The 23667-nt window shown below is 42.5% G+C and overlaps 1 protein-coding gene and 1 long non-coding RNA gene across 3 annotated transcripts in view; both read right to left on the reverse strand.

Moving 5' to 3' along the window:
• Positions 1-416: 416 nt before the first annotated feature.
• On the reverse strand, positions 417-18995 carry LOC145455349 (carbohydrate sulfotransferase 9-like). 2 transcript variants are annotated; one of them, XM_080333315.1, is made up of 7 exons: positions 17957-18990; positions 15067-15238; positions 14839-15005; positions 11198-11331; positions 8314-8525; positions 4019-4243; positions 417-3545 (listed from the first exon to the last, which is right to left on the reverse strand). In XM_080333315.1, the coding sequence occupies exons 1-7, from the start codon at positions 18050-18052 to the stop codon at positions 3382-3384; spliced, it is 1170 nt and encodes a 389-aa protein (XP_080189441.1). In that variant the 5' UTR covers positions 18053-18990; the 3' UTR covers positions 417-3381. The 2 variants fall into 2 exon arrangements, with proteins under 2 accessions (XP_080189441.1, XP_080189442.1); XM_080333316.1 differs by lacking the exon at positions 4019-4243 and having other exon boundaries at positions 17957-18995.
• The window catches only part of LOC145455353 (uncharacterized), a 167720-nt gene continuing 144469 nt past the window's right edge, over positions 417-23667 (reverse strand). Inside the window, exon 2 of the long non-coding RNA XR_013920321.1 lies at positions 417-2140. This is a non-coding gene — a long non-coding RNA (uncharacterized LOC145455353). The remainder of the gene's footprint in view (positions 2141-23667) is intronic.

A 23667-nucleotide genomic window follows, 5' to 3' on the forward strand; every position in this document is an offset into this window, starting at 1 on the left:
CATATTGCGATCTTCTTCCCGTGTGCAACTGAGTTGTAATTCGCCAGAATTGTCTAATTTTATCTATATAAGGGGTGGGCAACTTTTTCGGCCAAAGAGACACATGAGATTTACGAACCATTGCACGGGCAGCTGGAATGTTGATAACCTTTTTTTAGTCGTCCGATAGGAGAGAACCGAATTAGGTAACATTGCAAACAAGACTTATATTAATACGCTTTAAAATTGATAACAATATGTCATGCAACTGTGCAACGCGCAATCAGGCCCTGGTCGCGCAGAGCGCGAAATTTTTTTGCAAGATAATGATTGAATTATATAAATAAATATGTTCCTAACATACATTGGGGGTCGCATCTGTATAGCAATGGGCTCATTTAGCAAGGACAGGATTATTCGACGTTTAGACATAGCAAAATCGACGGTATGAGTTTTGTTTTTGTTTTATTGACACATATAATTGGCGCTTTCAACAGCTTGGTCATTTGCGCCCGCACAGTAAATTTCATAATGTATTTTTGTCCACTTTGAGTTTTTTTCCGGCTCATTTGCTGCCTCAATTCAAGAGTTCGGCTCTCTCTTCGTCTGAGCTTTTCAATGCGCTGTATTACAGCGGGATCGGCGATGAGGAGCCCAGATAAACCTCCGACACATAGAAACATGGCAAAGCTGAGGCTCGAACCATAAACCAGTGTTTAACCAACTGCGCCACTCGCTTCCCCACAACGGTACGAGTGAACATGCTTCTATGATTTTGTGCTAATGTTTTGTCGACGATCTCGCTGCGAGTGCACAAGCGAAGCCGCATGTTGGACGACACGTTATCTCTTAATTGTGAATATAGTCAGACTCAATTCTGTGAATAATATGTATTAATAATTTTCAGAAGGGGGCTCAAATACTGAATGCAAGAAATCTAGTGACAATGAATCATGCGAAGTACCGAGAAAAATTTCAAGTCAAATAAATATGCTATGAAATATTCTACTTTATGGTCATATACGAAGATCTGGGATAATGTGGCTGGTCCCTGGATACGTCAATGCGTCAGAACTGTTGTTTTAGTCATCATCAAATTTCGCGGTCATGCGAATCAAATTTTCGTTGGCCTTGCAATTGTACTTGATGCCATGAATAATTTCGAGAATTATCTCGCAGGCCACACCTAACCTTCTCGTGTGCCAAATTTGGCCTGCGTGCCACGGGCTGGCCGCACCTGATCTGTATGCGGTTATTAATAACAGTGATTGGTGGTACATAAAGATTCTATTGAAAATTCTTTGAAAGCAAATGTTTTCATGATAGAGAAGTTGGAGTCGGAGTCGAAGTCAGGGTCATTCTCACAAACTCCTACTCCGACTCCATTCAGTGTTTTCCCCACGACTCCGACTCCAGCTACTATAGTTTTCACGACTCCGACTGCATCAAGCGAAAATTACCCAGACTCCAACTCCACAGCCCTGCTACTGATACAAACATATTGTCGTTTAGGGGTTTTTTGATGAAGTTTGTGGAAAAAATATTAAGTTGCAGTAGTAAGGCCAATCAGGGTAGCTTCGAAAGGTTTGCAAATCATTTTGGATTTGAAGTCGTCAGTCTCAGCAAATTAGTGAACAATGGTCTGAAATAAACTCCTGAAGTTATTTCCTAATATGTCACAGTAACGGGATTGAAACTTTGCCTTAGAATTCATTTTCATATATAATATACATTACCACTATTCCAGAATAAATTCAATCTTATCTGCCACATGGAAATGGATGGGCTTGACGCTCATCAAATAATCTGTTTCTCAATTTTGGTGCTAGATGCTAGCCTATATATATTGCGATCATACCAAAAGGTGTCGTCACAAGTGGTATACGTTAATATTACATTCGCCAACAGCTATCTATTTGGGAATAGATCTTTGGCAATCGTTTATATCAAATCGAAGGCGCGGATATCCACACAGAAACCGAATTTCTACACATAGTGTGATGCTTATCACTAGCCTATAGTTATTATTTGCACAAGAGAGATGACGGTTAGATGATAACTGAGCTAAATTTAAACTAAAACTTGAGGGTGTCCGCGGGGGTCCGTGACAGTCCAAAAGGGGTCCGCGAAGACAAAAAGGTTGAGAAACACTGCTATATTCCTATTAACGTTACGATACGGAATTCTTTGCTGGGGTGCTGCCAGCAAGCACACGATTGACCCACTGCAAAAACTACAACATCGGATCATCCGTATCACTTCCAAATCCGTACGGTGGCCTGGATGTACAACTGATAAATCGTGACTCAAAAGATTTGGTCTTCTAGATATGAGGAAGCTAGAAATTGCCAAGTTTATGTATCAGTTCCATTGCGGTCACTGTCCCTCGAACGACTACTTCCCCTCGGAGTCAAAAGCGCACAAGTACGGCACACGCGCGTCAACGAAGAACAACTACCATATGATCAGGACGGAATATAAGAAAACGCATTGCTCTATCAAGTTTGCCGGATCCCAATTGTGGAACAGCATCTCTACGGCTATCCGACGGTCGTCGAGCTTATCCGCATTCAAGTCGAAATGTAAGCAATTTCTTCCAAATTAATACTTAGTCAGCCCACAGAATTACCGGATCACGACCTAACATATCGACTCGCCGTCCGCTACATGCCACCTCATTTTATCGCTTGCCTTTTATATCATTTGCTTTATTTTTCATTCAGTGTGCATGCCTCTTCTCTACTTCGCCTAAGCCAAGGTGGGTGTCAGATTTCAAAAACTATACTGCAAGTCGTTTCGACACCATCCTATCTTTTCATTGTATCGCAGTTTTGTGGTGTTTTGAAATGATGAAAATATTAATGAACTGATACAGTAGCCTAACGTCAGATGTCTTTAAGGTCTTTCGTCATACTACAGACGACATCCATGCACGCGCTGTTCCACCATCAGTTTCTGTCGCTTTTCATGCGCCCATAACTTGGTCTTCGCTGCCGACTTTCTTGGCTTGGCTCACCATCACTCTGGGCTTTTCGAAACACTGCTGAGACAGTGTGGTTAGCGACGAGGAACCCAAATAAACCTCCGACACATAGAAACGTGCAGAGTCGAGACTCGAACCAACAACTCGCTTACCCAATAGTTTAATGTCGCGGATTTACGACATTAAATTTTACTGCTTTGGCTTCAACGCCTACACTTGCTTACGATATACCCGATAATGAAAAGAAATATCACAGTTGTAAAATTTACACTTGGCTTCGACAGATCTACAGGGTACAAGCCACAACAATACGTAGGCAAGTAGTCCCAGTTTCTTGTCTAGTGGTCAATTCACAGTCTTGACACAATCATAACTGATTCAGGGCGTGACTCTTTAAAAGGAACAAGCCATGATCGCCTCTACTCGTCACGAATCAGCAAAGATTTTGGATTCGTGTATCCAAACAAATCATACTGTTCCATGTACATGGCGTAAAGTCCTTCTCGGTCTTCTTTAGAAAGGCTTTTAAAATAGTTTTGATATTCCGTCGACCATTTACGGTGGCGTGAAACCCCTTTCGATGCTGTTGAACAAAAGCAAATATTATCGTGAAAATTGTTTTTGTCTTTCTACAAATACATCATCTATATACCCAATTCAACAGCGGCAGACTATACTCGCCGTGATGAGACTAATTCAAAAACTCTAAATCTCAGAACAATAAAATAATCTATTTGAATCCACGATACATTCCAACAATAGATGTTGCCACGTGCGGGGTGTAGGAATGGCCAGCATGAAAATTTCAACTATTAACAACTTCAGCCAGAGATGCATCTACAGCGCGCCGTTGCATGGTTGTAACAAAAATCGTTTGTGTTAATCTGTCCCAGAGAACCACGAGAAAAGGATTAGGATGAGGATGTTATTACACGACGTTGTACTTCTACTAATGCAACGTCAGCGAAAGATTGAACGCTCAGCCAAAAAGTGCCACAGCCAGTTAAGGGCCAGCGTTAATAGCCTGTGATTAAACCTGAAGAGTACATTGCTTACCAGGAAAGAACGGTGACAAGTCGTAGTCTATCAACCGCGATACATATTGGGCGTCATAATGTATAGTCTCCAATTTCGCGATGTGGTGGTACGCGCTTATGCAAGGATAGCACATTTTTGAAAATAACTGCCAGTGCGCATCAATGTAGATAGTTCGATTCTTGTCGAGGAGATATCGAACAAACTCTTTCCACGATGCATGTGCTACTTCTGTGATGCGGTTTTCTGTCAAACGATAGTTCCGATATTGTTGACCTACAGATGGTACTCTTATAGCGGATTCAAAGGGGCGTATTATATGAGGCGGCAAATTTAACAAATGAAATGAGGTTCATCAGTCATGATGTTGACCAACAAAGTAAACGACGGGGATAAAACGCCTTTCGCGCTCCTGGGTGCCAACACCGAAGAGAGCAAGACGACTTCCAATTTTCAACATGAGGATTATTATTATTATTAATTTTGAAAATGGGACATTGTGGCGCTTGTCACCTTATCGGTCTGGTGCGCCACGACAGGAATGTCGTATTACCTGTCGCAAATCGTGTGCCTTGAAGAAAATTTGTTCAAATCAAAACATTGCTGGCCAGGACGAACTCGACGAGAGGGGAGAGAAGTTCTGGTCGTACGAGAAGGTTATATGTGGTGAACTCAACTTTCAAGTTCAAGCAGAAATCAATTAAATATGCTCGGTGCCAATCGTATTTTGGGCATGCGAGGAGAAAGTGATCCACATTCTCGGGTACGAGGCATAAGTCACACAAAGGCGTGTCGATGCAGCCTATTTTAAATAAATACCCTTTAGGCGACAATGGCCGGACCGGAGACTGAATATTATCGTTTCATGCAAACGCGATCTGTGCATCGAGGGAAATGTTGTTTGTACCGTTTGGTGGGAACGTTTGTAGTGGTTTCCCGTCTCTGTTGAACGGTACTCGGTCTGCCACTCAGTCCGGACGTATTTGCGTAATTCGTTCTTGACATCTCTATAGGTAATTTGAGGTATTCCTTGACTGTCAAATGCGAAAGAGGCGGTGGAACGTGCAAGTTCATCTGCAACCTCATTGCCGGGAATGCCACTATGTCCTGGAACCCAGGAGAAGGCAACGTCGATCCCCATCCCTACCAACTGCAGGAAGAGAGGAAAAATCTTATTGAACGTTCTGCTCGGTGTGCGGTTCGGGGTGGCGATTGTGGGCAGAACACTACGACAATCTGTCAGAATAACATATTTATCGGTTCGACTGCCATGATCGATTATCCACGATAGGTAGGCCTGTTTATTTTTGGATTTCTCCAAAAATAACAAAAATAGCTTAGTTTTGGATGTTTTCAAATTTTATTTTTGGAGAATCTCCAAAAATAAGAAAGGAAGGTGTTTTTAGCCCTAATACTACATAGAAAACTTCACCGAAAGTATGTTATTATCATGTATTCATGTTCTTCAACACATCGACATCATCAGTGATCTTGATCTAACTTTCTAATATTCGTCACAAAGTCTTTGGCCTGGAGAATGCCCTCCAAATAAAAATCAGTTGGTGGCGCCCGGTAGAGACCTTTCTCCCAGTTGATTTTCGAGAAATCGGCTTCGACCGTCGCAGTTGTGGGAAACATCGAGCCATGTGGGTCCAAGGAACTGTCGCTCGTCAATAATGTGCCTGAAAGTGACGTCCATTTTGTATCAGACAGACATGGATTGGAATTGGTCTTCGATATTCTGTATCTACTCAGGTGTCCACTTGTTCGACAACCCCCCCCCCCGGTGTTTGTCGATCAATTCACTGAGCTGCAAATAAAGTAGCTTACATATATGTATCACTCTTGTTTATATTATTAGAATCTAAAAGAGCAAGATGTGTTTGTTCTGTCCTGCCTACGAGGTTGCACCACTTGATGTGGTAGACAGGGCAGAACCCTTTCATTGTCGGCAACTTCAATTTTCTTTATGCCGTCGATGAGCCCTGCTATAAGGCTCCTGGCTGCCTCGAACGTGGACTGCTTCTCTTCTTCGTCGATATTCTCGAGAAGGTCAAGGACTGCACAGTGCACACTCTGATCCTCCACGAAATTGCGTGACTCAGTGAACTTGATAGTCCAGCACCCTCTGACCAGAGGACCTTCCTTGCCGCGGGTGTCATTGTCCCAGTCCTCAGCGGGCACCGAGCTCGAAGGCGTTCGACCAGGCGATGGAGCTCATCCTGATGCTCCACGTTCAGATGACCAAGTCTCTGAATCTTTGTGACGGTAGTGCTCAGCTCTGTCGCCATGCGCTCGAGGATGATTAGTTGGATCCACCACTGCAGCGGAGGTGCACAGGCCGGACTTTTGTCGTTTATAACCCCGAGGAGTTTGGTACGGTGTCTAGTCAACCAAGTGGTCATCTTCTTAATTGACAACCAACATGTGTCTACAAACTTGGGGCACATACTTTTCTTTTCCTGAATCAAGTCCTGTTGCCGTTGGAGATAGCCATTCAGTCACATCATCGTGTGGACGAAGTTATTGATGTAGAAGTGGCGGTATTCGGCCTACGTCACAAGGTCCCGCACGCACCACACTCGCACGATTTCATACCATGCCGCCTCTTCAACCCTTGTCGTGTCGCCTCTGATCCTTCCAGTTAGTGGAAGTACTTTTAGCGTTTCGGAGACCCCCTCCCGCACACACATGCTGTTTTTGTGAGTTTCCTGGTTGTTTTAACAGTATTTACACTGCTCTGACTCGTGCATTTCACTAAAAAACTTGAAAAAACATCATCCAAAAAAAAGCTTATTTTTGGATGTTTTTAAATCTTATTTCTGGAGAATCTACAAAAATAAAACCCAATATCCAAAAATAAACAGGCCTGACGATAGGGCATTAGCGATAGCTAGCATCTCCACTTGGAAAACGGAAAATAAACTCGGGCAGATCTGGCCAAGTCGGACTGACTGTGATGGTATGTAAATCGCGAAAGCCGTTGCTGTAGCCGTCTTAGAACCGTCTGTGTAGATCTCGACGGCTTGGTCGTGGCACTCGAAAAGGTAATCTCTGAAACACGATTTCTTTGAGATCGGCGAGTCCCCCTTTCGTATAAGCCGAAGTAATGATCTGTCGACCGTGGGGGGTGGAACTGTCCAGGGTGCCGCGAACTGAATTCGTTCTTTTTCCACCACCAACCGTTCCAGAATAGGGAATTTTGACAGGGTATTGAACGTCTTGAAGTTTGGTCTTATCAAGGAGTAAATTTCATGCCATGGATCAGTTAGTAGTTCAGTTGATGGGTGTTGGTTGTATTCCTGACCAAGCAAGTGGCACCGATAATTCATACACAAATATTAGTGTCGAATGTGGAGAGGCGGTTCGTTACATGCGGCTTGCAAAGCACATATGGGTGTACTCAACATGAGGATAAGTCAAAACTATAGGTCAGTCACGAAAATTTTCAAAGTGACAAGTCACGTCATCTCAATTAATCGGGTCATGAAATAGTTTCAGTTTGTGTCGTTTGAATTTTATGTGCGAATGCATAATTGCACGCACGCCTAACGACGACGAACTAATAAAACTTGGTACATGCCATGTCTAAACTACGATATAATATTATTTATGTAAATTGGTGAGGTTTTTGCCACAGGTTGTGCTCCGTCAAAAACAATTCAACGTAAGCGACGTTTATTGACGTCCTTGAAGACTATAAAGGCACGCCGACCTCTTACGTTAGAGGGAAATACTGTTCGAGCGTCTACAACAAATTTAGTTGAAAAAATACAAACTCCGTTTTTATACACCGGACTGAATATAGGCCTCTTTACGCTGCGTAATACATACAATACTTGTCAATACCGAAGCTGTTATGTCTGTGATGTCGCTGGTGATGGAACTATAGCCATATCGAAAACGTAAACGACCATGAAATCCAGTAAATAAATGATTGGCATTCATCACGCCGTTTTGCGATGTAGAAGATTTCATACCAACAACAATACCAAGAACAACTATGCTTCGATCAGATCGACATGATGCAAAATTTGGATTTAGACTTGAGGCTAAAATCCGGAACCGGGTTGAATGAGTAAATCAGCGCTCATGTTTGCTACGCGGTTGGACTTATCTCACGCGAAGGCGAAGCTGCTGAAAAAATGGCATGTACAACTTCTTGAAAACACCCCTACGAATCACACCGAGGCAAATCAATTGTTTGAACACTGAACAGTCGATATAGGCTGTGTCGAATTGTACCGTCAAAATGCACGTGCACGCCTACTTTTACACAGAAATATGCTAGGACCCGGGGCAAAAAGACCACCTACCAATGCCACCCGCGTAGGCTTTGTGGATGCGTTGAGACATTTTGCCAAACGATGCTCCGCCGCTGCCAGTCGGTAACATTTTGTCCTTGTATGCGGAAACGAGCCTCTCGAGCGGTTCGCGAACTGTCATCACTCTGGTATAGTCGGAGATTCTCTCCTTGGTTTTCGCGACGCTGGCTGGGTCACTTTTGTTGAAATTACGCCATACGTTTCTGCAACGCGAGTCTGGATGAATTTTGCCCGGAAATTTCTAATAACAGAATGTCATCGTTGGAAGATATCGTTCTCTATTCCATTCGTGGTACTGAAAAATGTTGAGGAAATCGATAAACCCAAAGGCCTATCAAAGTACATAAATGATGATGAATTCCCTGCGTGCATATGGTGTGGTCAATCAGGGGGATTATTGTGGGAATCACTCCATGGAGCAGGATAGACTATTTATTGATAACATTGGCATGAATATGGGAAAAAGTCACGCATGCAGTTGTTTCTGTGTCCATGGCAGGGCATGGTATGGTATGGTATGGTATGGAAGTATGGTATGGTATGGATCGATATTTTGGTATGGAATATGGAACAATGCAAGTATGGTATGGAATGGAAGATTTTAATCTATGGTACGGAACGACATTTCCATACTTCCATACTTTGGTATTTTATACATTTTATCGTGATCTGTGCAAGCTTCATGAAGCGTACATTGTTCGCTGTTCCCGGAATACGATCGATTTTGTTATGTGTGAACGTGAACTATTGAACGCTGTGTAGGAACAAATACACGCAACGGTTTTATAAGGGCACTTGGAATGACATGATTTTGTGATGTAATAATGACAACAGTAATGTTGATCCGATATTCTACTGAGTCTAGCTAGACATCTCGTCTCCGAACATAAGTCTATCGTGTGACGCAATAATTGGTAATGTAGGCCACTCTAACTACCTCATTCCTTGAGTGACGACAGCTTACAAGGACTCATGATGCAAACGAACTAATTGCTCAATGTGATTGATAATCAGTGGTGGCCCTACGAACGGGGGGGCCCTGGGCGAGACTTATGGGCCCCCCCTATAAGTATCTATCCGTAACTTCTGGGGGCCGGAGCCCCCCAGACCCCCCTTCCGCATCGGTTATTATTATCTATCTTTCAGCACCACAAAGGTTTGCCCAGGTGCTGGATTCGCCCATGTCTATTTTGCATGTGTCTAAGGATAGACTACATCAAAACTAAGTAATTCTACCGCACGCAGAGATGTGATGATTATCGGGATACGGGACTTTTCTAACAAATGCAGTGATTTGATGATGATTGACACATCTGTACGGAATCATATTCTTGCTTGGTGCACGGATTTCCATGTTTACTCGTCATTCTCCTTGAAAAAAGCGCAAAATCCAAATAGGGGGGGGGGGGGCGGGCGACCGTCCACCTCGCCCACCCCAAAAGCCACCACTGTTGATAATTACGTTTCCTCTGAAATATTGTCTGCACAATTACACTATTTACATACCGAGATCTCTTATTGGTCATATTTCAAACGCTCTCGCATTAAGATTATAGATCAGGGAGTGGGGTAGATAGAGTTTGAAATTCTCGCCACGCTAACCCCAACCAAATACTGTACTAATAATCACGCAGATCGCTGCAGTATTGATCGCCTGCAGCTGGGTTATCTTATGGGTGCGCCTATATTATAAATTATTTTGCGAATATTTACTTCAAACTTGCATGTGCCTCATGCCAATGTACCGGAAATGCGATGATATTCTTATGGAGCAGGGGCGGGCAACTTCTCCAGTCGGCGGGCCGGATATAGGAAAATTAAGTACTCGGCGGACTGGACTGCTGAATCGAAACATTATTCGCCCTTATATACAAGGAATAAATCGTATTTAATGAATGTATTTTAACGACAGCAATGTCACTTCAGAGGCATTTCTCGCCGATGATGACGAATACAATGTGGATTTGACAACCGTATTGTCATAGGCGCCGCCCTGCCTGCTTCTCTGTGATCAACTAACTCACGGTGCAATCCTTAATTAAGATTCCAAAGTGTTTGATAAGCCCGGTACCCAAAATTTACCAAGATATCAATTCATTAGGGTTGAGTACATCGTAAATGCCGATAGTGCAAGTCATCTCGCTACGACGAACTTACGCGTAAGGTCCACTCTTGCACGCTGTGCAGTGCGCACATGTATATAATAACATACAGTCACTAAAATTTGACGTTAAGGCAGGTAGTGGCGAATCTCGGCAGACTGGGGCCGCGGGCCACATTATCATGTGAGACGGGAAACTGTCCGCGGGCCGGACAAAATCTCGTCGCGGGCCGCAGGCGGTATGTCGCCCGTCCATTTTATGGGCGGTCCTAGATGACAATCTGCTGACTATCTCATTTTGCTCGTGGAAGCTGTATAGTAGACGTAGGCTACACGGCACCTCACCACAACAGACTCTGTAAAACTATTACCAGGAATTAGATTCGCATCATGGCTAGTTTAAGCAATAATGACATCCGAAATATCAATACCGGTAATACAGGTGCTAGAAAAAGTACTATACTTGAAAGTATGGAATATGTATCAAGTATGGTATGGCACAATGTTGGTATGGTATGGAAAATTGCAAGTATGGTATGGAGAGAGGAAGGCAAGTATGGAGTATGGAAAATTCTTGCTCCATACCATACCATACCATGCCCTGGTCTATGGACCTTAGTCTGCCATGAACTCCTCTCTCTGCAATTTTGCCGCGTGAAAGTATTTCTTGGATACAAGAATCATTCCATGTCGTGCACTGAACATGTTGGTTTTAAATTGACTCTTGTTTTGACTGCAACCATACCTATATACGTGAATAAAATTCATACGTACAAATACGCGCCCAATGTGTGAGCCTCTCCGCCTCCGATCTTCTCTGGGTATTGTTCATGTGCTATCTCCTCCATTGTAACAAGAGCTCTCTTCCAGCTGGTGCTTCCACATTTCGGTACTTCGCACAAAAGTAGCTGTCAATAAAATGTGTAGTATTCATTATCGAATAAGCCTTGTTCAATAAAATATATCTCTATTCGTTGGAAATGGATTGTGAAGTAGACCTGAGATCGCCGATTAAGTCGTAAAAATATTTTGAAGGCTGGCAGGCGCGCTATGATCGCGGGCCCAGCATGTTTCCAGCTTCTCCAATGTTAACAAATTCTGTTTACTGAGAACAAGTTGATGATTTAGGATTGATACCATATCGGCAATATCGCCGTAAGGTATGGAATTCTAATCTGGACATGGACAATTGATATCAAAGAATCCAAAATCGGTAACAAGCAGAAGGTAACAGTCTTGTGCATTGTGACCGCAATAAAAATAAATTCCTGTGTATGACATCTTTATAAGTAGTGTACTCTGCAAAAATAATGCTTCAAAAGGTTACTTGATAAGGCTTTGAACTCAGTGGCATTAATTAATTAGCGGTTATGCATGACATCCTTGCTCCTTTTGCCCGCATTGAAAACTTGAAGAGTAAATCTGGCCCACTACTATGCACAACTTAAAACATAATTTAACTTTTCTACACTCGTGACCCATTTCGCGATTTGACAATGATCCGAAACCCACCTCTAAATTTGGTAAGCTGCAGCAGTGCAGCACCTTCGCCACCAGCCACCAGACCTACGTACGCCATATTTGGGGAGCTGATTGCTATATATAAAAAAAGTGACAGAAACATAAATCCAACATCTTTGCGACCCCCAGGTAGCAAACCACTGGCAATGGGAATATACATTAGTGGCTGAGTTTTCTCGGTATGCAACGTATATGTTTGTGACGTAATTATAACACGACGATTGGTGTAACTGTAAAGCAGGGGAGGGCAATTATTTTTCTCCGCGGGCCAAATCATGAGTGGAAAATACGTTGGCGGGCCGAGTGAATTTTTTTAGCTATATTCTCCAGCGCATTTTAAGTTGTTATTAAGTGTGTCGATGTTAGGTAATGAGAAAGGGACGGTCGGATAATACACAGAACAATAACCATGAGGGGTGAATCGCGCGGAGCTGGAACTTTTTTACTTTCACTGCTTCTTCGCGCCTGCCCCCCCCCCCGTTTTAGATGGTATTTGGGATGGTACCAAGCTTATTGTCTATGGTCGCTGCCTTCAGCGCAGTGTGCAGATTGGTGAAATAGCCTTGATGTTTAGCGAACCTTGCAGTTCTTCTGAAAATCGCCCTCCCTTGAGCGAGTGTCTGTCTTCGTGTTTTTGTCATCATAAGACCGACTGTAAATAAAATCCTCAAACTCGTCGACCTGCTCGGCACAAACCAAAGTGACGGGTTTAACCCGTGACTCCAGTATACAAATATTCAGTGTTAATTGACGTACTGTGAAGTTGCTCCCAACCTTTATAGTAATTCGAACTTCAGAGTAGGGCCGCTTGAATAATGCTCAAGTACTTACAACGACCATTTTAAAGCATGTGTACAATGTAAGCATTTCTATACTCTATATCGGTAATTGTAGGATTGATAGACACGGCTTGACGAGTGCAACTATATTAAACAAACTGTAAATGCGTAAAATATCTACAGGGTAAGAAAGAAATGGTGTATTCGACGATTTTCACTCCTGAGTAGGGTGTAAATCAGGTAATCCGCATTTCAGGTATCGAATTATGTTTTCGCGCCCTTGCACAAGTACAATTGTGTCAAACACCCATGTTCTGATGGAAATACAGTATTTCATTGGTATGTGGTGGATTCTGTTTTCATGTACAACCCCAACAAATATCAAAAAGCTGGTATTAAAACAAAACCAATTAAAATACTCAACTGCTGCGGGGATGTACGACCATAAGTATCTATGCACAATTGTGCATTTAACTCATTTTCAAGGTAAAATTTGATTTTACATCCCGCTATATGGATGGAATTTGGTAAATTCACGTACTTTCCATCCATTATGGACTCACGTTGCCTGGTAATATACGAGGAGCAGTATTGAACGTCTGCTATTTATGCTTGGGTAATAGCTGTTATCTCGATGGAAGTAACATTGTATGGACATTACCTCGCCACAGAAAAATATCTATTGAAGTCTATAGCACCAGTACAGGTAGAAGTAAAGTCAATGAGAGCCTCAAGAAGGCTTGCACGGGACCGCATGTTATTACACATCCCAGGTACGAAGACAGCGTATTATGGCACATTAATGAACAGGCTTTAAAGTAGACCAATTTCCTGTTCAGTTTATACAGCCAATGGTTTTAATTAACACATCAAACATTCAAAAGTAGAGTTATGTTTGGAAATCCGCACAACTTGTCGCGGGCCGCATAGAATAGCTACGCGGGCCGCATTTGGCCCGCGGGCCGCACGTTGCCCAGCTCTGCTGTAAAGAAAACTCTGGACACGCTAAAGTCGTGCGGAGGTTTGCTAGCGATTGATTAAGCAATGACTTTTTATTCGGAAGATTCTGCCATCCAACAGAAGTAACAATTAATTACAAGTAATTTCACACTTCGGTCACAGTGCTGTTGTATATTCGACAGTCCCAAATATTTAAACAGTTACTATGTCATGTCAATGTCGGCTGATCCTTCCGATCTTGCTAACCGCACTACATCCCGGTAGAATTCTGATATAATTCTGTACATTGAGTGGCGAGCTAGCGCAGTGGAATGATCCACAGCTGTAGCACCTCCTCGCCCTCTGATTGGTGTGAGCGGTGACCTAAAAAGCCTAGAAGTGGGCCGTGCTACAAGTAGGCAGCTACGAAATCAAAACAGAGAATATCAACCAGGTGTAAATTACCTAATCTGTCGCAAAACACCATATACACCGCACACAGCAATTCTGTAAATTGCGTTGTTTCTTAGTGATGCGGGGCGATTTGGTGGAAACAAACATGTAATATTCCATTAGAACCGAGGTCTGCTATCTCAGAAAACTAGCTTTCAAATCGCTAAATGATGTCGCATAGGGATTTAGATTCCACTCATATTGTACGAGCAGCGCATTGAGATGAGAAGCATGGGCGGACGGCGGAGTATTCTGCAAGTTCTGGGGATGGCAGATTCTAAGGTACAATATACAATAAATAAAAAACTCTCAACATCATGTCACTTTTGCATCGAAATATACTTTGGGGGACACTATAGCTGTCACAGCAGAGGGCCAATTAATGTCATGCGCTCCTCCACCTGACATCAATTTCCAACCTAAATCTCGACGACAAAGTATAACATGCGAATTGCGAAGCACACGCTGTGAGAGCTCGCGTCGCGTCGTGTGTAGCGGGCGTGCTCGCGCTTCAGTCACAGAGTCGTAAAATATGCAATTGACTTCATTTCACCTAATTCCGTGTACTGTACTATACTGTACCATGTAGTGAATGTCAATTTGGTGCGAAAAAAGCTTGAATTTAACGTCCCAAATCATAAGATGGAGATATTTACACGCAGAGCACCTTTTCACACCACCGTGCCAAAACGAGTCAATAGGAAATTTACAATTCTCACTTACCCGATATTTATCCGAAAAGTAATATCTCGGCCGCTGCGCGGGGGTCAGTTTGAGAATAGCGTCCAAATCAAGCCCGAACTGTTCGTTATTGACGTGACAGCCTCTCTGAACACCGGCAAGACGTTCGTATCCGACTATCGCCATAAGTTCTTCCGAAGGATTTGCCGCTGCGAAAGCATGTTGTATTCAAATGTCCGGAAGACAAATTGTTCGCTTATCTATACGTACCGACTATTTTACCGTTCATGGTGGTCGGTAATTGGGAACGTTGCGGCGTGGGTGAAGGCGACTCGAGTGCAATAGTTGCAGTCCTTGATTCGCCGCACTTTGATATCCGTCCAACCTGGTCTGCCTGTGTTGACTTCAGAAGACGGTTGTTAACCTTATTGCGCCCTTTCAGCTGTGAAATGCGAGATTAGATTGGTAACATCATTTAACGAAACCGAAATAATTAAATAATTTATCTAATATTCATCGATTGATACAGAGACCTTGTCTATTTGTAACTATATCACAATGGCAATATCGAAGATGGCATTCGATCACTGACATAAGTCGGCTAAATGTTGATCTGTATAATTAAATAGAATACAGGAAAGGTCAAGCAATTGTTTTTACACACAGCTATAGGTCTGCCGTGGAAGCCTCTCAGTGACTTCGTCACGTGAAAATATTGATTGGACACACGGAAAAAATGTATTGTTTCTTTATTACAAAAATACCTCTAACGCAGGGGTGGCCAACCTTTTCACCATTCACGGCCGCATTTCGACTACTCATGTAGCCTACGGCCGCATTCCAGGGCATAGTCCTGGACGCCAATATCCATGTTAAACTATGTCTATGTCCATTTCCGGTACACTCCGGACCAATCTATTTAAACATATAGCCTTACTATACACGCACCGAGAGCACGAGTGGACTGTGGTCAAGCTATGGGATTGTCGATAGTCACGAGAAGCGCCACAATTTTTTCAGAATCACTGATGAATTTCGTTATTAATATTAGTAGTTTTACATGTTACTATCAAACATTTATCCCTTCTCAGCACATGTGATCTGATTCACCGGTAAAATTGATGGAGGGCGTGTTCTCGAAAAAATAGGGCAAGTTATAAATGATGATGCAACTTCGGCCGGGCCAATTGTTATTAGTCACTTTGGTGCATGCTTTTATTTCTTGATCTCCCATCAGTCATTATCATTGTCGCTATAGGGAGGGCACATGATTCCGAGTTGGTATTTCTATATGAGGCGCATCATTTTCCTCTGATGCTCGTATCTGTACTTTGGGGATCTGATTGCAAAGGGCGCTACTATGTTAAAATCGAAAAATGATGTCACATTGAAGAAAATTTCAAGAATAATTAAAATCTCTCGAGAAACTGAGAGTCAATTCGTAAATTCAAATTGCATGTCGACGGCTGCCAACCCATACCAATTGAATTACGTGACCACGGCCGTACAAATCTCCTTCTCCTGTTCTACCGCATGCCATGACGTGCAACCAAGTGAATCAAAATACCGTCATTTATAGTTTATTTCAGCTAGGTGATCTTGGATAAAATTTGAAAGATCAGTAAAGGGCAGGTTTTAAACATCTGCTTTTTGAATTAATTTTAATTTTAAACATAACTCTGGTCTAATATGTACATTTGGGATTATGGTGCTTAGCAGCAACGGGCTTGTGCACCAAACCAAAGCGTTGTAGGTATATACCAGGGGCGGGCAACTTCTCAGGTCGGCGGGCCTGATATGGGAAAATAAAGTACTCGGCGGGCCGGATTACAGAATTGATACATTATTCACGTATTTATCCACTTATACAAGAAATAAATCGTATTTGATGTAAACTTTTAGTTCAAGCGAAGAGCCCAAAAACAGTATTTAATGGATATATCAGCCTAATGTACTTCAATAGCTATTGAACTAGTTGAAGTCAATCAGACATCCGTGCTCATTCAAAATTGTCAGCAAGTTCTTTGAACTTGGATAACGTAGTAAAGATAAGCGCTTGCCGCCCGGGCGGCCCGGGTTCGATTCCGGTCGGTTTTTTTTAGGGCGTCTCTTTCCCTGCGTCGTTGTGCTTGTTACGTCGACTGAAAAGCCCAGAAAAAGACCCGATGAAAGAGCGCACTTACAACGCATGGAAATAGCTACAGAGAGCCGCGGAATAGAGACAAAACATCGAAGAAAGAACTGTGACATCGGGTACTAGGTCGAGGTGGATAGCAGTTTAAGAGGCCGCAGCTGCAACCGGTACTGATCGTTCTGCATCCTCCTCTCTGTTATTACATCGCATTGTGTCTTATCGCATTGCACATAGCGTGTGTTTAGATAAAAATATAATCTGACGATTTTACGATTATTATCTCTGGCTGCATGTCGGACATAGAAACCCTTAGTAAAGACTGCACATGAACATCAGAAAGCAGCCTTGTCTTGTTATGGTCATGGTCGAAAATGTTTGCTCGCAAATGTATGTATTGTAGATCCGATCAGAACATTATAGCTTCATGACGATCACTCTCGGGTTGGTCAACTTGGATTCACTCTGTGACGCATAGAATTTGTCAATACTGTCAGATTAGATTTTCACTTTCAGGGTAGAAACTTTCTGCGGGCCGCACAAAATCCCGTCGCGGGCCGGATCCGGCCCGCGGGCCGTATGTTGCCCGACCCTGGTATATACACTCGATTTCCCTATACTGCAATATAGTTGCATTTCGGTTAAGAATACGTACAGTCAATGACTGGTAATGTGGTGTAGGGGAGGCTGAGAATTGATACAATGTCTATGTCTATACATGGGACATGGTTCCGTAGCGTTATGTTGTTGAAATAATTTCGCTGTTAGTTATATCGTGAACAATGAAGCAAAAAATGCTCCACTGTATCTGCCATGCCGCATGTTGCACAAAGGCCAGCGTCCCAAGTCTTAGCATTTCAGGTATTCAATTGTAATGGAAACATAATAAATGCATACCATTCCTCACTGTCACGTATAACAATTCCCTGTTACGCTTGATAACATTTAACTTATAGAAAATATAGGGACAGCATTCATTTTGACTTCACTTTCTGGAACATTTACTGTCACCATGCACTCATCACTCACCGTTTTGATCGACCATTCCGAACTGATGTACAACATAATCACGCAAAATGCTACCAACGTAATCCCAGTCGCCTTTGTAAGTATCTTAGATATCATATTTTGACATTAATGTCTAAATTGTAAGATTACCAAGATTTGTCATTCTTTAAATTACGACATATAGAATAATAAACAATTGTAGACAAAGTTGATGAATTTTATCTACACTCCGGTGACGACTGGTCAAGTGGTCATCCTGTCCGAATTCGTCCGATTGAATTTATAATCATCTCAATTGCAATGCATTCAACAGACGCTCGGGCACCTACAGCAAGGTAAAATCGAAATAACAGATTATATTACAAGCTCTGTGAGTATAGAGTTACCAGGATATCCTCATATAGTGATACACTCTATAGCAGTGGTGGGTGGGGATGTATGACGTCACAGCAATATGTAGGCTATCGAATGAAGCTTATTAGCGCGTGGTGATACGGTTCGTCTCCGCCTGGGCTGCAAGGTGTTTGAAATCAGGCTGATATGACGTCTAAGCAGTGCGGAGCAGTTCCTTCAAGTGTTTTTACTATTAACTCTCTCTCTTATCCCTCACAACGAATATGCAGGCGTGCAGGGCCAACGTCAAATCACTACAAAGCAAAGGGAGCATAGGACTGTTCCAATCCAACGTAGCCAGTGTGTAGTGTGTAGTCACTGTCACTGTTTAAGTGTTTATATACTGTAGTGTGTATAAACGGTAGATATTCAATCGGCCAATTATATTTATCGTAAATTAGCCAATTCCGTTGTTTGCGAATAACATCGTTGCTGGAATACAGCCTATGATAGGCTTACCATACGTCCTCTTTTAAGAGGATTTGTCCTATTTTTTGACTTTTTTGAAAGTGTCCTCGGAGGACGCCCTATTGTCCTCTTTTTTTTAAATTTAGGTCAGATTTAGAGGAAATTGCGAGTGATATGCCGCAAATTAGCGCAGAAGTGAAGGCTCCGGCGGGTATTTCGGAGGGAAAAGCGGTGATTTCAGCTCTGAGCGAAAAGAAGACCTTTTTCTTTTTTTTTTCAGTCTACCGATCATGAAGTGGTAAAATTTACCGGTTTTTGAGAATTCTTCTCCAGTTTTGCATGTCTGAAATTTCTGAAAAAGTGTCCTCTTTTTTCATTTCCGAAATATGGTAAGCCTACTATATGATCCGCAGTATAATGTACAGAATTATTATATGTATTGTCATATTGCATAGTGTTGAAAATAATCGAATGTTCCAGTGAAAAAGAAAGATATGGCTTTTGACGCAACATTTTGGAATCAATTGACTGGTCCGGCCCGCGGGCGATCAAAAGGTTTTAATCCGGCGCGCAATCCAAGTTGAGTTTGACACTCCTGGTGTAGGTTGTTGCTGTTGACACAGCCACATCGCACGGCTCACTGCGATTGGGGTACGTCACACTTTCCATTTGGCCACAGGCAATTTTACGGTGATTTTTGAACGACTTGCCGAGCGCTAAATTAGATAAAACGGGTATCATTCGGAAGACGCCGCTGTACTGATTACGAAAATATAAATTTTTCCGCTCATGGCCATGGAATTCCCCACAATTAGTCTCGAATTTTAGATTGTGATGGAATCTGGTACTGTGACGTAACAATGCCGTCTGGCATAACGAACCGCAGCTCAGGAACAAGCAAACGGCTGCGCGGTGAGAGTGAGAAATTTCAGTGGTGAACGCGACAATGATGAGCTTGTTGTTCGCAATGTAATCGCGCCACAGAGAAACGTTGCGCTGTTGATACTTTCTGTATGCTCTTCAGTTAAGGAGCGAGCACAAATTACCAGCCATTCCTAGACCTCCAAAAATCTAGTGACTTGACTTGACTCGAATCTCTCTAGTGGTTCTATAATCTATACCAGTGCTTTTCAACCTTTTTGAGCTCCATTCGCACTATTTTTGTAAAATGAATTTCATTCGCACAAACTAACCGAAAATTGTTGTACAAAAAGAAGATGAAACAACATTTTGTTCCGATGTGCAACAAATTAGCTACTATGTAGCTTAAGCTATCAAGTGTCTCATTAAAAATGCAACTATTTTCGCTCTGTTCTGCACTCCTATCCAAAATACAGCGTATTTTTCGCGAATCAGGCTTGCTGGCAGAAATCATTTTTGAGAGCTAACAAAACGGTCCCGGAGGTTCCAGTTTGTCGAAAGGGTGAAAAAAATCACATTTTTGTGTTGAGGCTTTTGCGTTATGTCTTGGAAATTAAGGTCCAAACGATCAAGGAGAGTACGCATACGCACATTAGAGCTCGCTACCTTTTGTTACGTTGGTCCAACTTGTCTTCTGTTTTTTTTTTTCGATTTCCCATTTTCTGTCTCGTGAGTAGATGAGAAGAGCAAATAATATCACGATGCCGTGTGTTCTGCTTTTTAGTTCAATCTAACTTGAGAATTCATAACAGTTTAATAACGGTAAAGCAGATTTTTAGACCACCAAAATCTGAGTTTTTGTGGCATCTTGCGACCCGGGCATCACCCATGAAAAGAAATTCATTTTTAATATTACAGTAGTATGCTACGATTTTACGGACATGTATGACATACAGAACGCGCACACCGCAATTCTATACCCAACACAGCTCTACAAAAATTATGGTGAATTAAATTCCTCTGCGTGTCGCAGTTGTACTACCGTAACTACTGTCTACTCAGATTGCAAGGACGGGATTGTTCCAGGCCGACAACGGAGCATATCATTATCAATATCGATAGATTTGGCCATCCACCATCAGCAGGCCTGTTTATTTTTGGATGTTGGGTTTTATTTTTGGAGATTCTCCAAAAATAGATTTGAAAACATCCAAAAATAAGATTTTTTTGGATGATGTTTTTCAAGTTTTTCATTGAAATAAACAAGTCAGAGCGATGTAAACGACCAGAAAACTCATAAAAACACACAAAAACAGCATCTATGTGAGGGAGAGGGTCACCTAAACGCTGAAACTACTTCCACTCAATCCACTTCACGTTTCTGCTGACCTTGCCCTCCCGCCCCTCCGCCTTTGTACTCCTATAAGTTTTACAGTGCGACACATAGAGAAGACGGGAAGGCAGCTTGAGTGAGGCAAAGGGAACGGCGAAATCATATACCGCCACCTCTGTCACAATCACTTCGTCCACACGATGACAGGACTGATCTGCTGATGCTTCAGACAGCAACACAACTTGATCCACTAGATGGAAAGTGCGCGCCCCAAGTTTGTTGACGCTCGTTTATTGTCAAGGAAGAGGGTGGCCTCTTGGTTGACTCGAAACCGTACCAAACTCCTTTAGATTATGGACGAGAACAGTCCGACGTGTGCACCTTCGATGCAGTGGTGGATCCAGCTGATCGCTCTCGATCGCATGGTCACTGTCTCACAGAGCTGAGCACCAGCGTCACGAAGCTTCATGGTCTTGACGTTCTGATCATGGAGCAGCAGAAGCTCATGCGCCTTGTTGAACGCCTTCGAGCTCTGTGTCCAGGCGAGTAATGGGACAACGAGGACCGCCACCAGGAAGGTTTTCTGGTCAGAGGGTGTTGGGATGTCAAGTCAATGAGGCACGCAACTTCGTGAAGGATCAGAGGTTTCAAGCTCATTACTGACGAGCGCTTGTCAGGAGCAAAGGCTTGGAAGTTTGGAGAGTTGGACATTCTCACAATTGCGACGTTCGAGGCCGATATCTCGAAAATCAAGTGGGAGGAGGGTCTCGGCGGGGCGTCTCGCACTGATTGATATTCTTTAGAAGGCATTCTCCAGGCCAAAGACTAAATTTGTGAAGAATGTATTGGAAAGTTAGATCAAGATTACTGACGATATCTATGTGTTAGAGGACTTGAATACATGGTAATAACAAACTTTTGGTGGAGTTTTTCAGTAGTAATAGGGCTCAAAACACCTTCATTTCTTATTTTTGGAGATTCTCCAAAAAGAAAATTTGAAAACATCCAAAACTAAGCTATTTTCGTTATTTTTGGAAAAATCCAAAAATAAACAGGCCTGACTATCAGTCATATTTTGGGCAAGGTTTTGTCGCCGCTTATGTTTTTAGGGCCGCATTTCATCAGCGGTTTGTTGGCCAAAACTTTACGTCTTCATGTGTCCCGATGCAGAAGTGGTTGGCCTCAAAATGAATGAGTCTCATTGGCCTGAACTCGCTGGTTGCTCATCACTACGCTAGTTCATCCCAGCGTTCTTCGAGCGTGTTTTCCAGAAAAACCAGCCAGACAAATCTTATCATGAATTCTCATGATAAAGTCATATTTTCTGCGTGTATCGCTTATTGGGTACAGTATCCAACACAGTGACCTTGGATATGTGAAAACTATCGCAGGATTTTTTGCAATAAATTCAAGAAATATTACATACATATTAACAGATAGCTCTAGCACCGTTTCGACCCAAAATTATATTATTTGCGGTCCATACTTTGATAAACCTTGAAGGGGTAAATATTTGCGTTACAGTAACTTGCAAATGTGGGTCTGTAATGATGGTATTACTACTATCCTCATGCCTCGCGCTCATCGAACAGTTATTACAAAAATATGATGATTGTTTAGCGAATGAAAGCAGAAAGTCATTTAGACGTCATTTTTACAGCCTGTCGCATGCTCATATTGGCCGATATACTGTATGTCTGCCACTACACCAGCTTCCAAACCATGCTTTTGGTTACATAATAATTATGGTGCGGGCCGCGTGTTGGTGACCCCTGATTTGAGACAGTGTTTTAAACAAAGGCCTTTTTTAAAAAAATTTTTTTTTCAAGTTGTAAAATCATGCCATAACTGTGTAAGTACTTTCCAAAAACATATTATATGAGCCTACGGACAATTACTACCACCCGATATAGCCGACGTATACGATATAGGGCGGTTGGAACACGCAAAATAGTCGCGTAAACAGCTTTAGTACGTAGTACGTAGTACGTAGTCTAGACCAGTGGTTCCCAACCTTTTTCGACCCATCGCCCCCTTTTCAAGCTCAGCACCGATCATTGCCCCCCAAATTTTGTTTACCGAAAAATGGGCATACAGTCTGTAATCACCGGCGGGTTGACTAAAAAAGGTCAACTTGTCGCGGCTCGATGTTGCATTTGACACTTTTGTAACTAAATTTCTGTGGGTTGACTAACCGTTTTGACGCGTCATCGCCCCCTTCGCTATTTTCTCCCCCTGTCGCCCCCTTTGTCCATTTTCGCCCCCTATTGCCCCCTTCGTCATTTTCGCCCCCTAGACCGCCAAATCGCCTCCTGGGGGCGATATCAGCCACGTTGGGAACCACTGGTCTAGACACTTCGTCAAATGAGCTACCGTATATTTACCTTATGACTTTAACACCTGATGAAGGAGCGGCGCTCCGAAAGCTCGTGTAATAAATATAATTATTACTTACAAGTGGACGTTAAATAAGGTGTGAAAGCAACCAAGATCTTATTATTACCTTATGTTTATAATTGTCAATGTAATTTTACTATGGCGTCACAATTGAATATTCGCGACGTCGTGGCTTGAAAAAAACAATAAAGAACATGTTTTAAACATGTTTGTTTTAAATTGATTTTTGTTTTAAATGCAACCCTAGTTGTGTCCATTGTTGGTGGTGTTAATTATCTGTGGCATCCATGTCAATTCTCGGTGGTGTACATTCTCGGTAATGGCATTCTCGGAAATGGAT

This window comes from Botryllus schlosseri, chromosome 14, assembly GCF_051294905.1.
Source record: "Botryllus schlosseri isolate E-star chromosome 14, Bs_hap1, whole genome shotgun sequence".
NCBI classification, from domain to species: domain Eukaryota; kingdom Metazoa; phylum Chordata; class Ascidiacea; order Stolidobranchia; family Styelidae; genus Botryllus; species Botryllus schlosseri.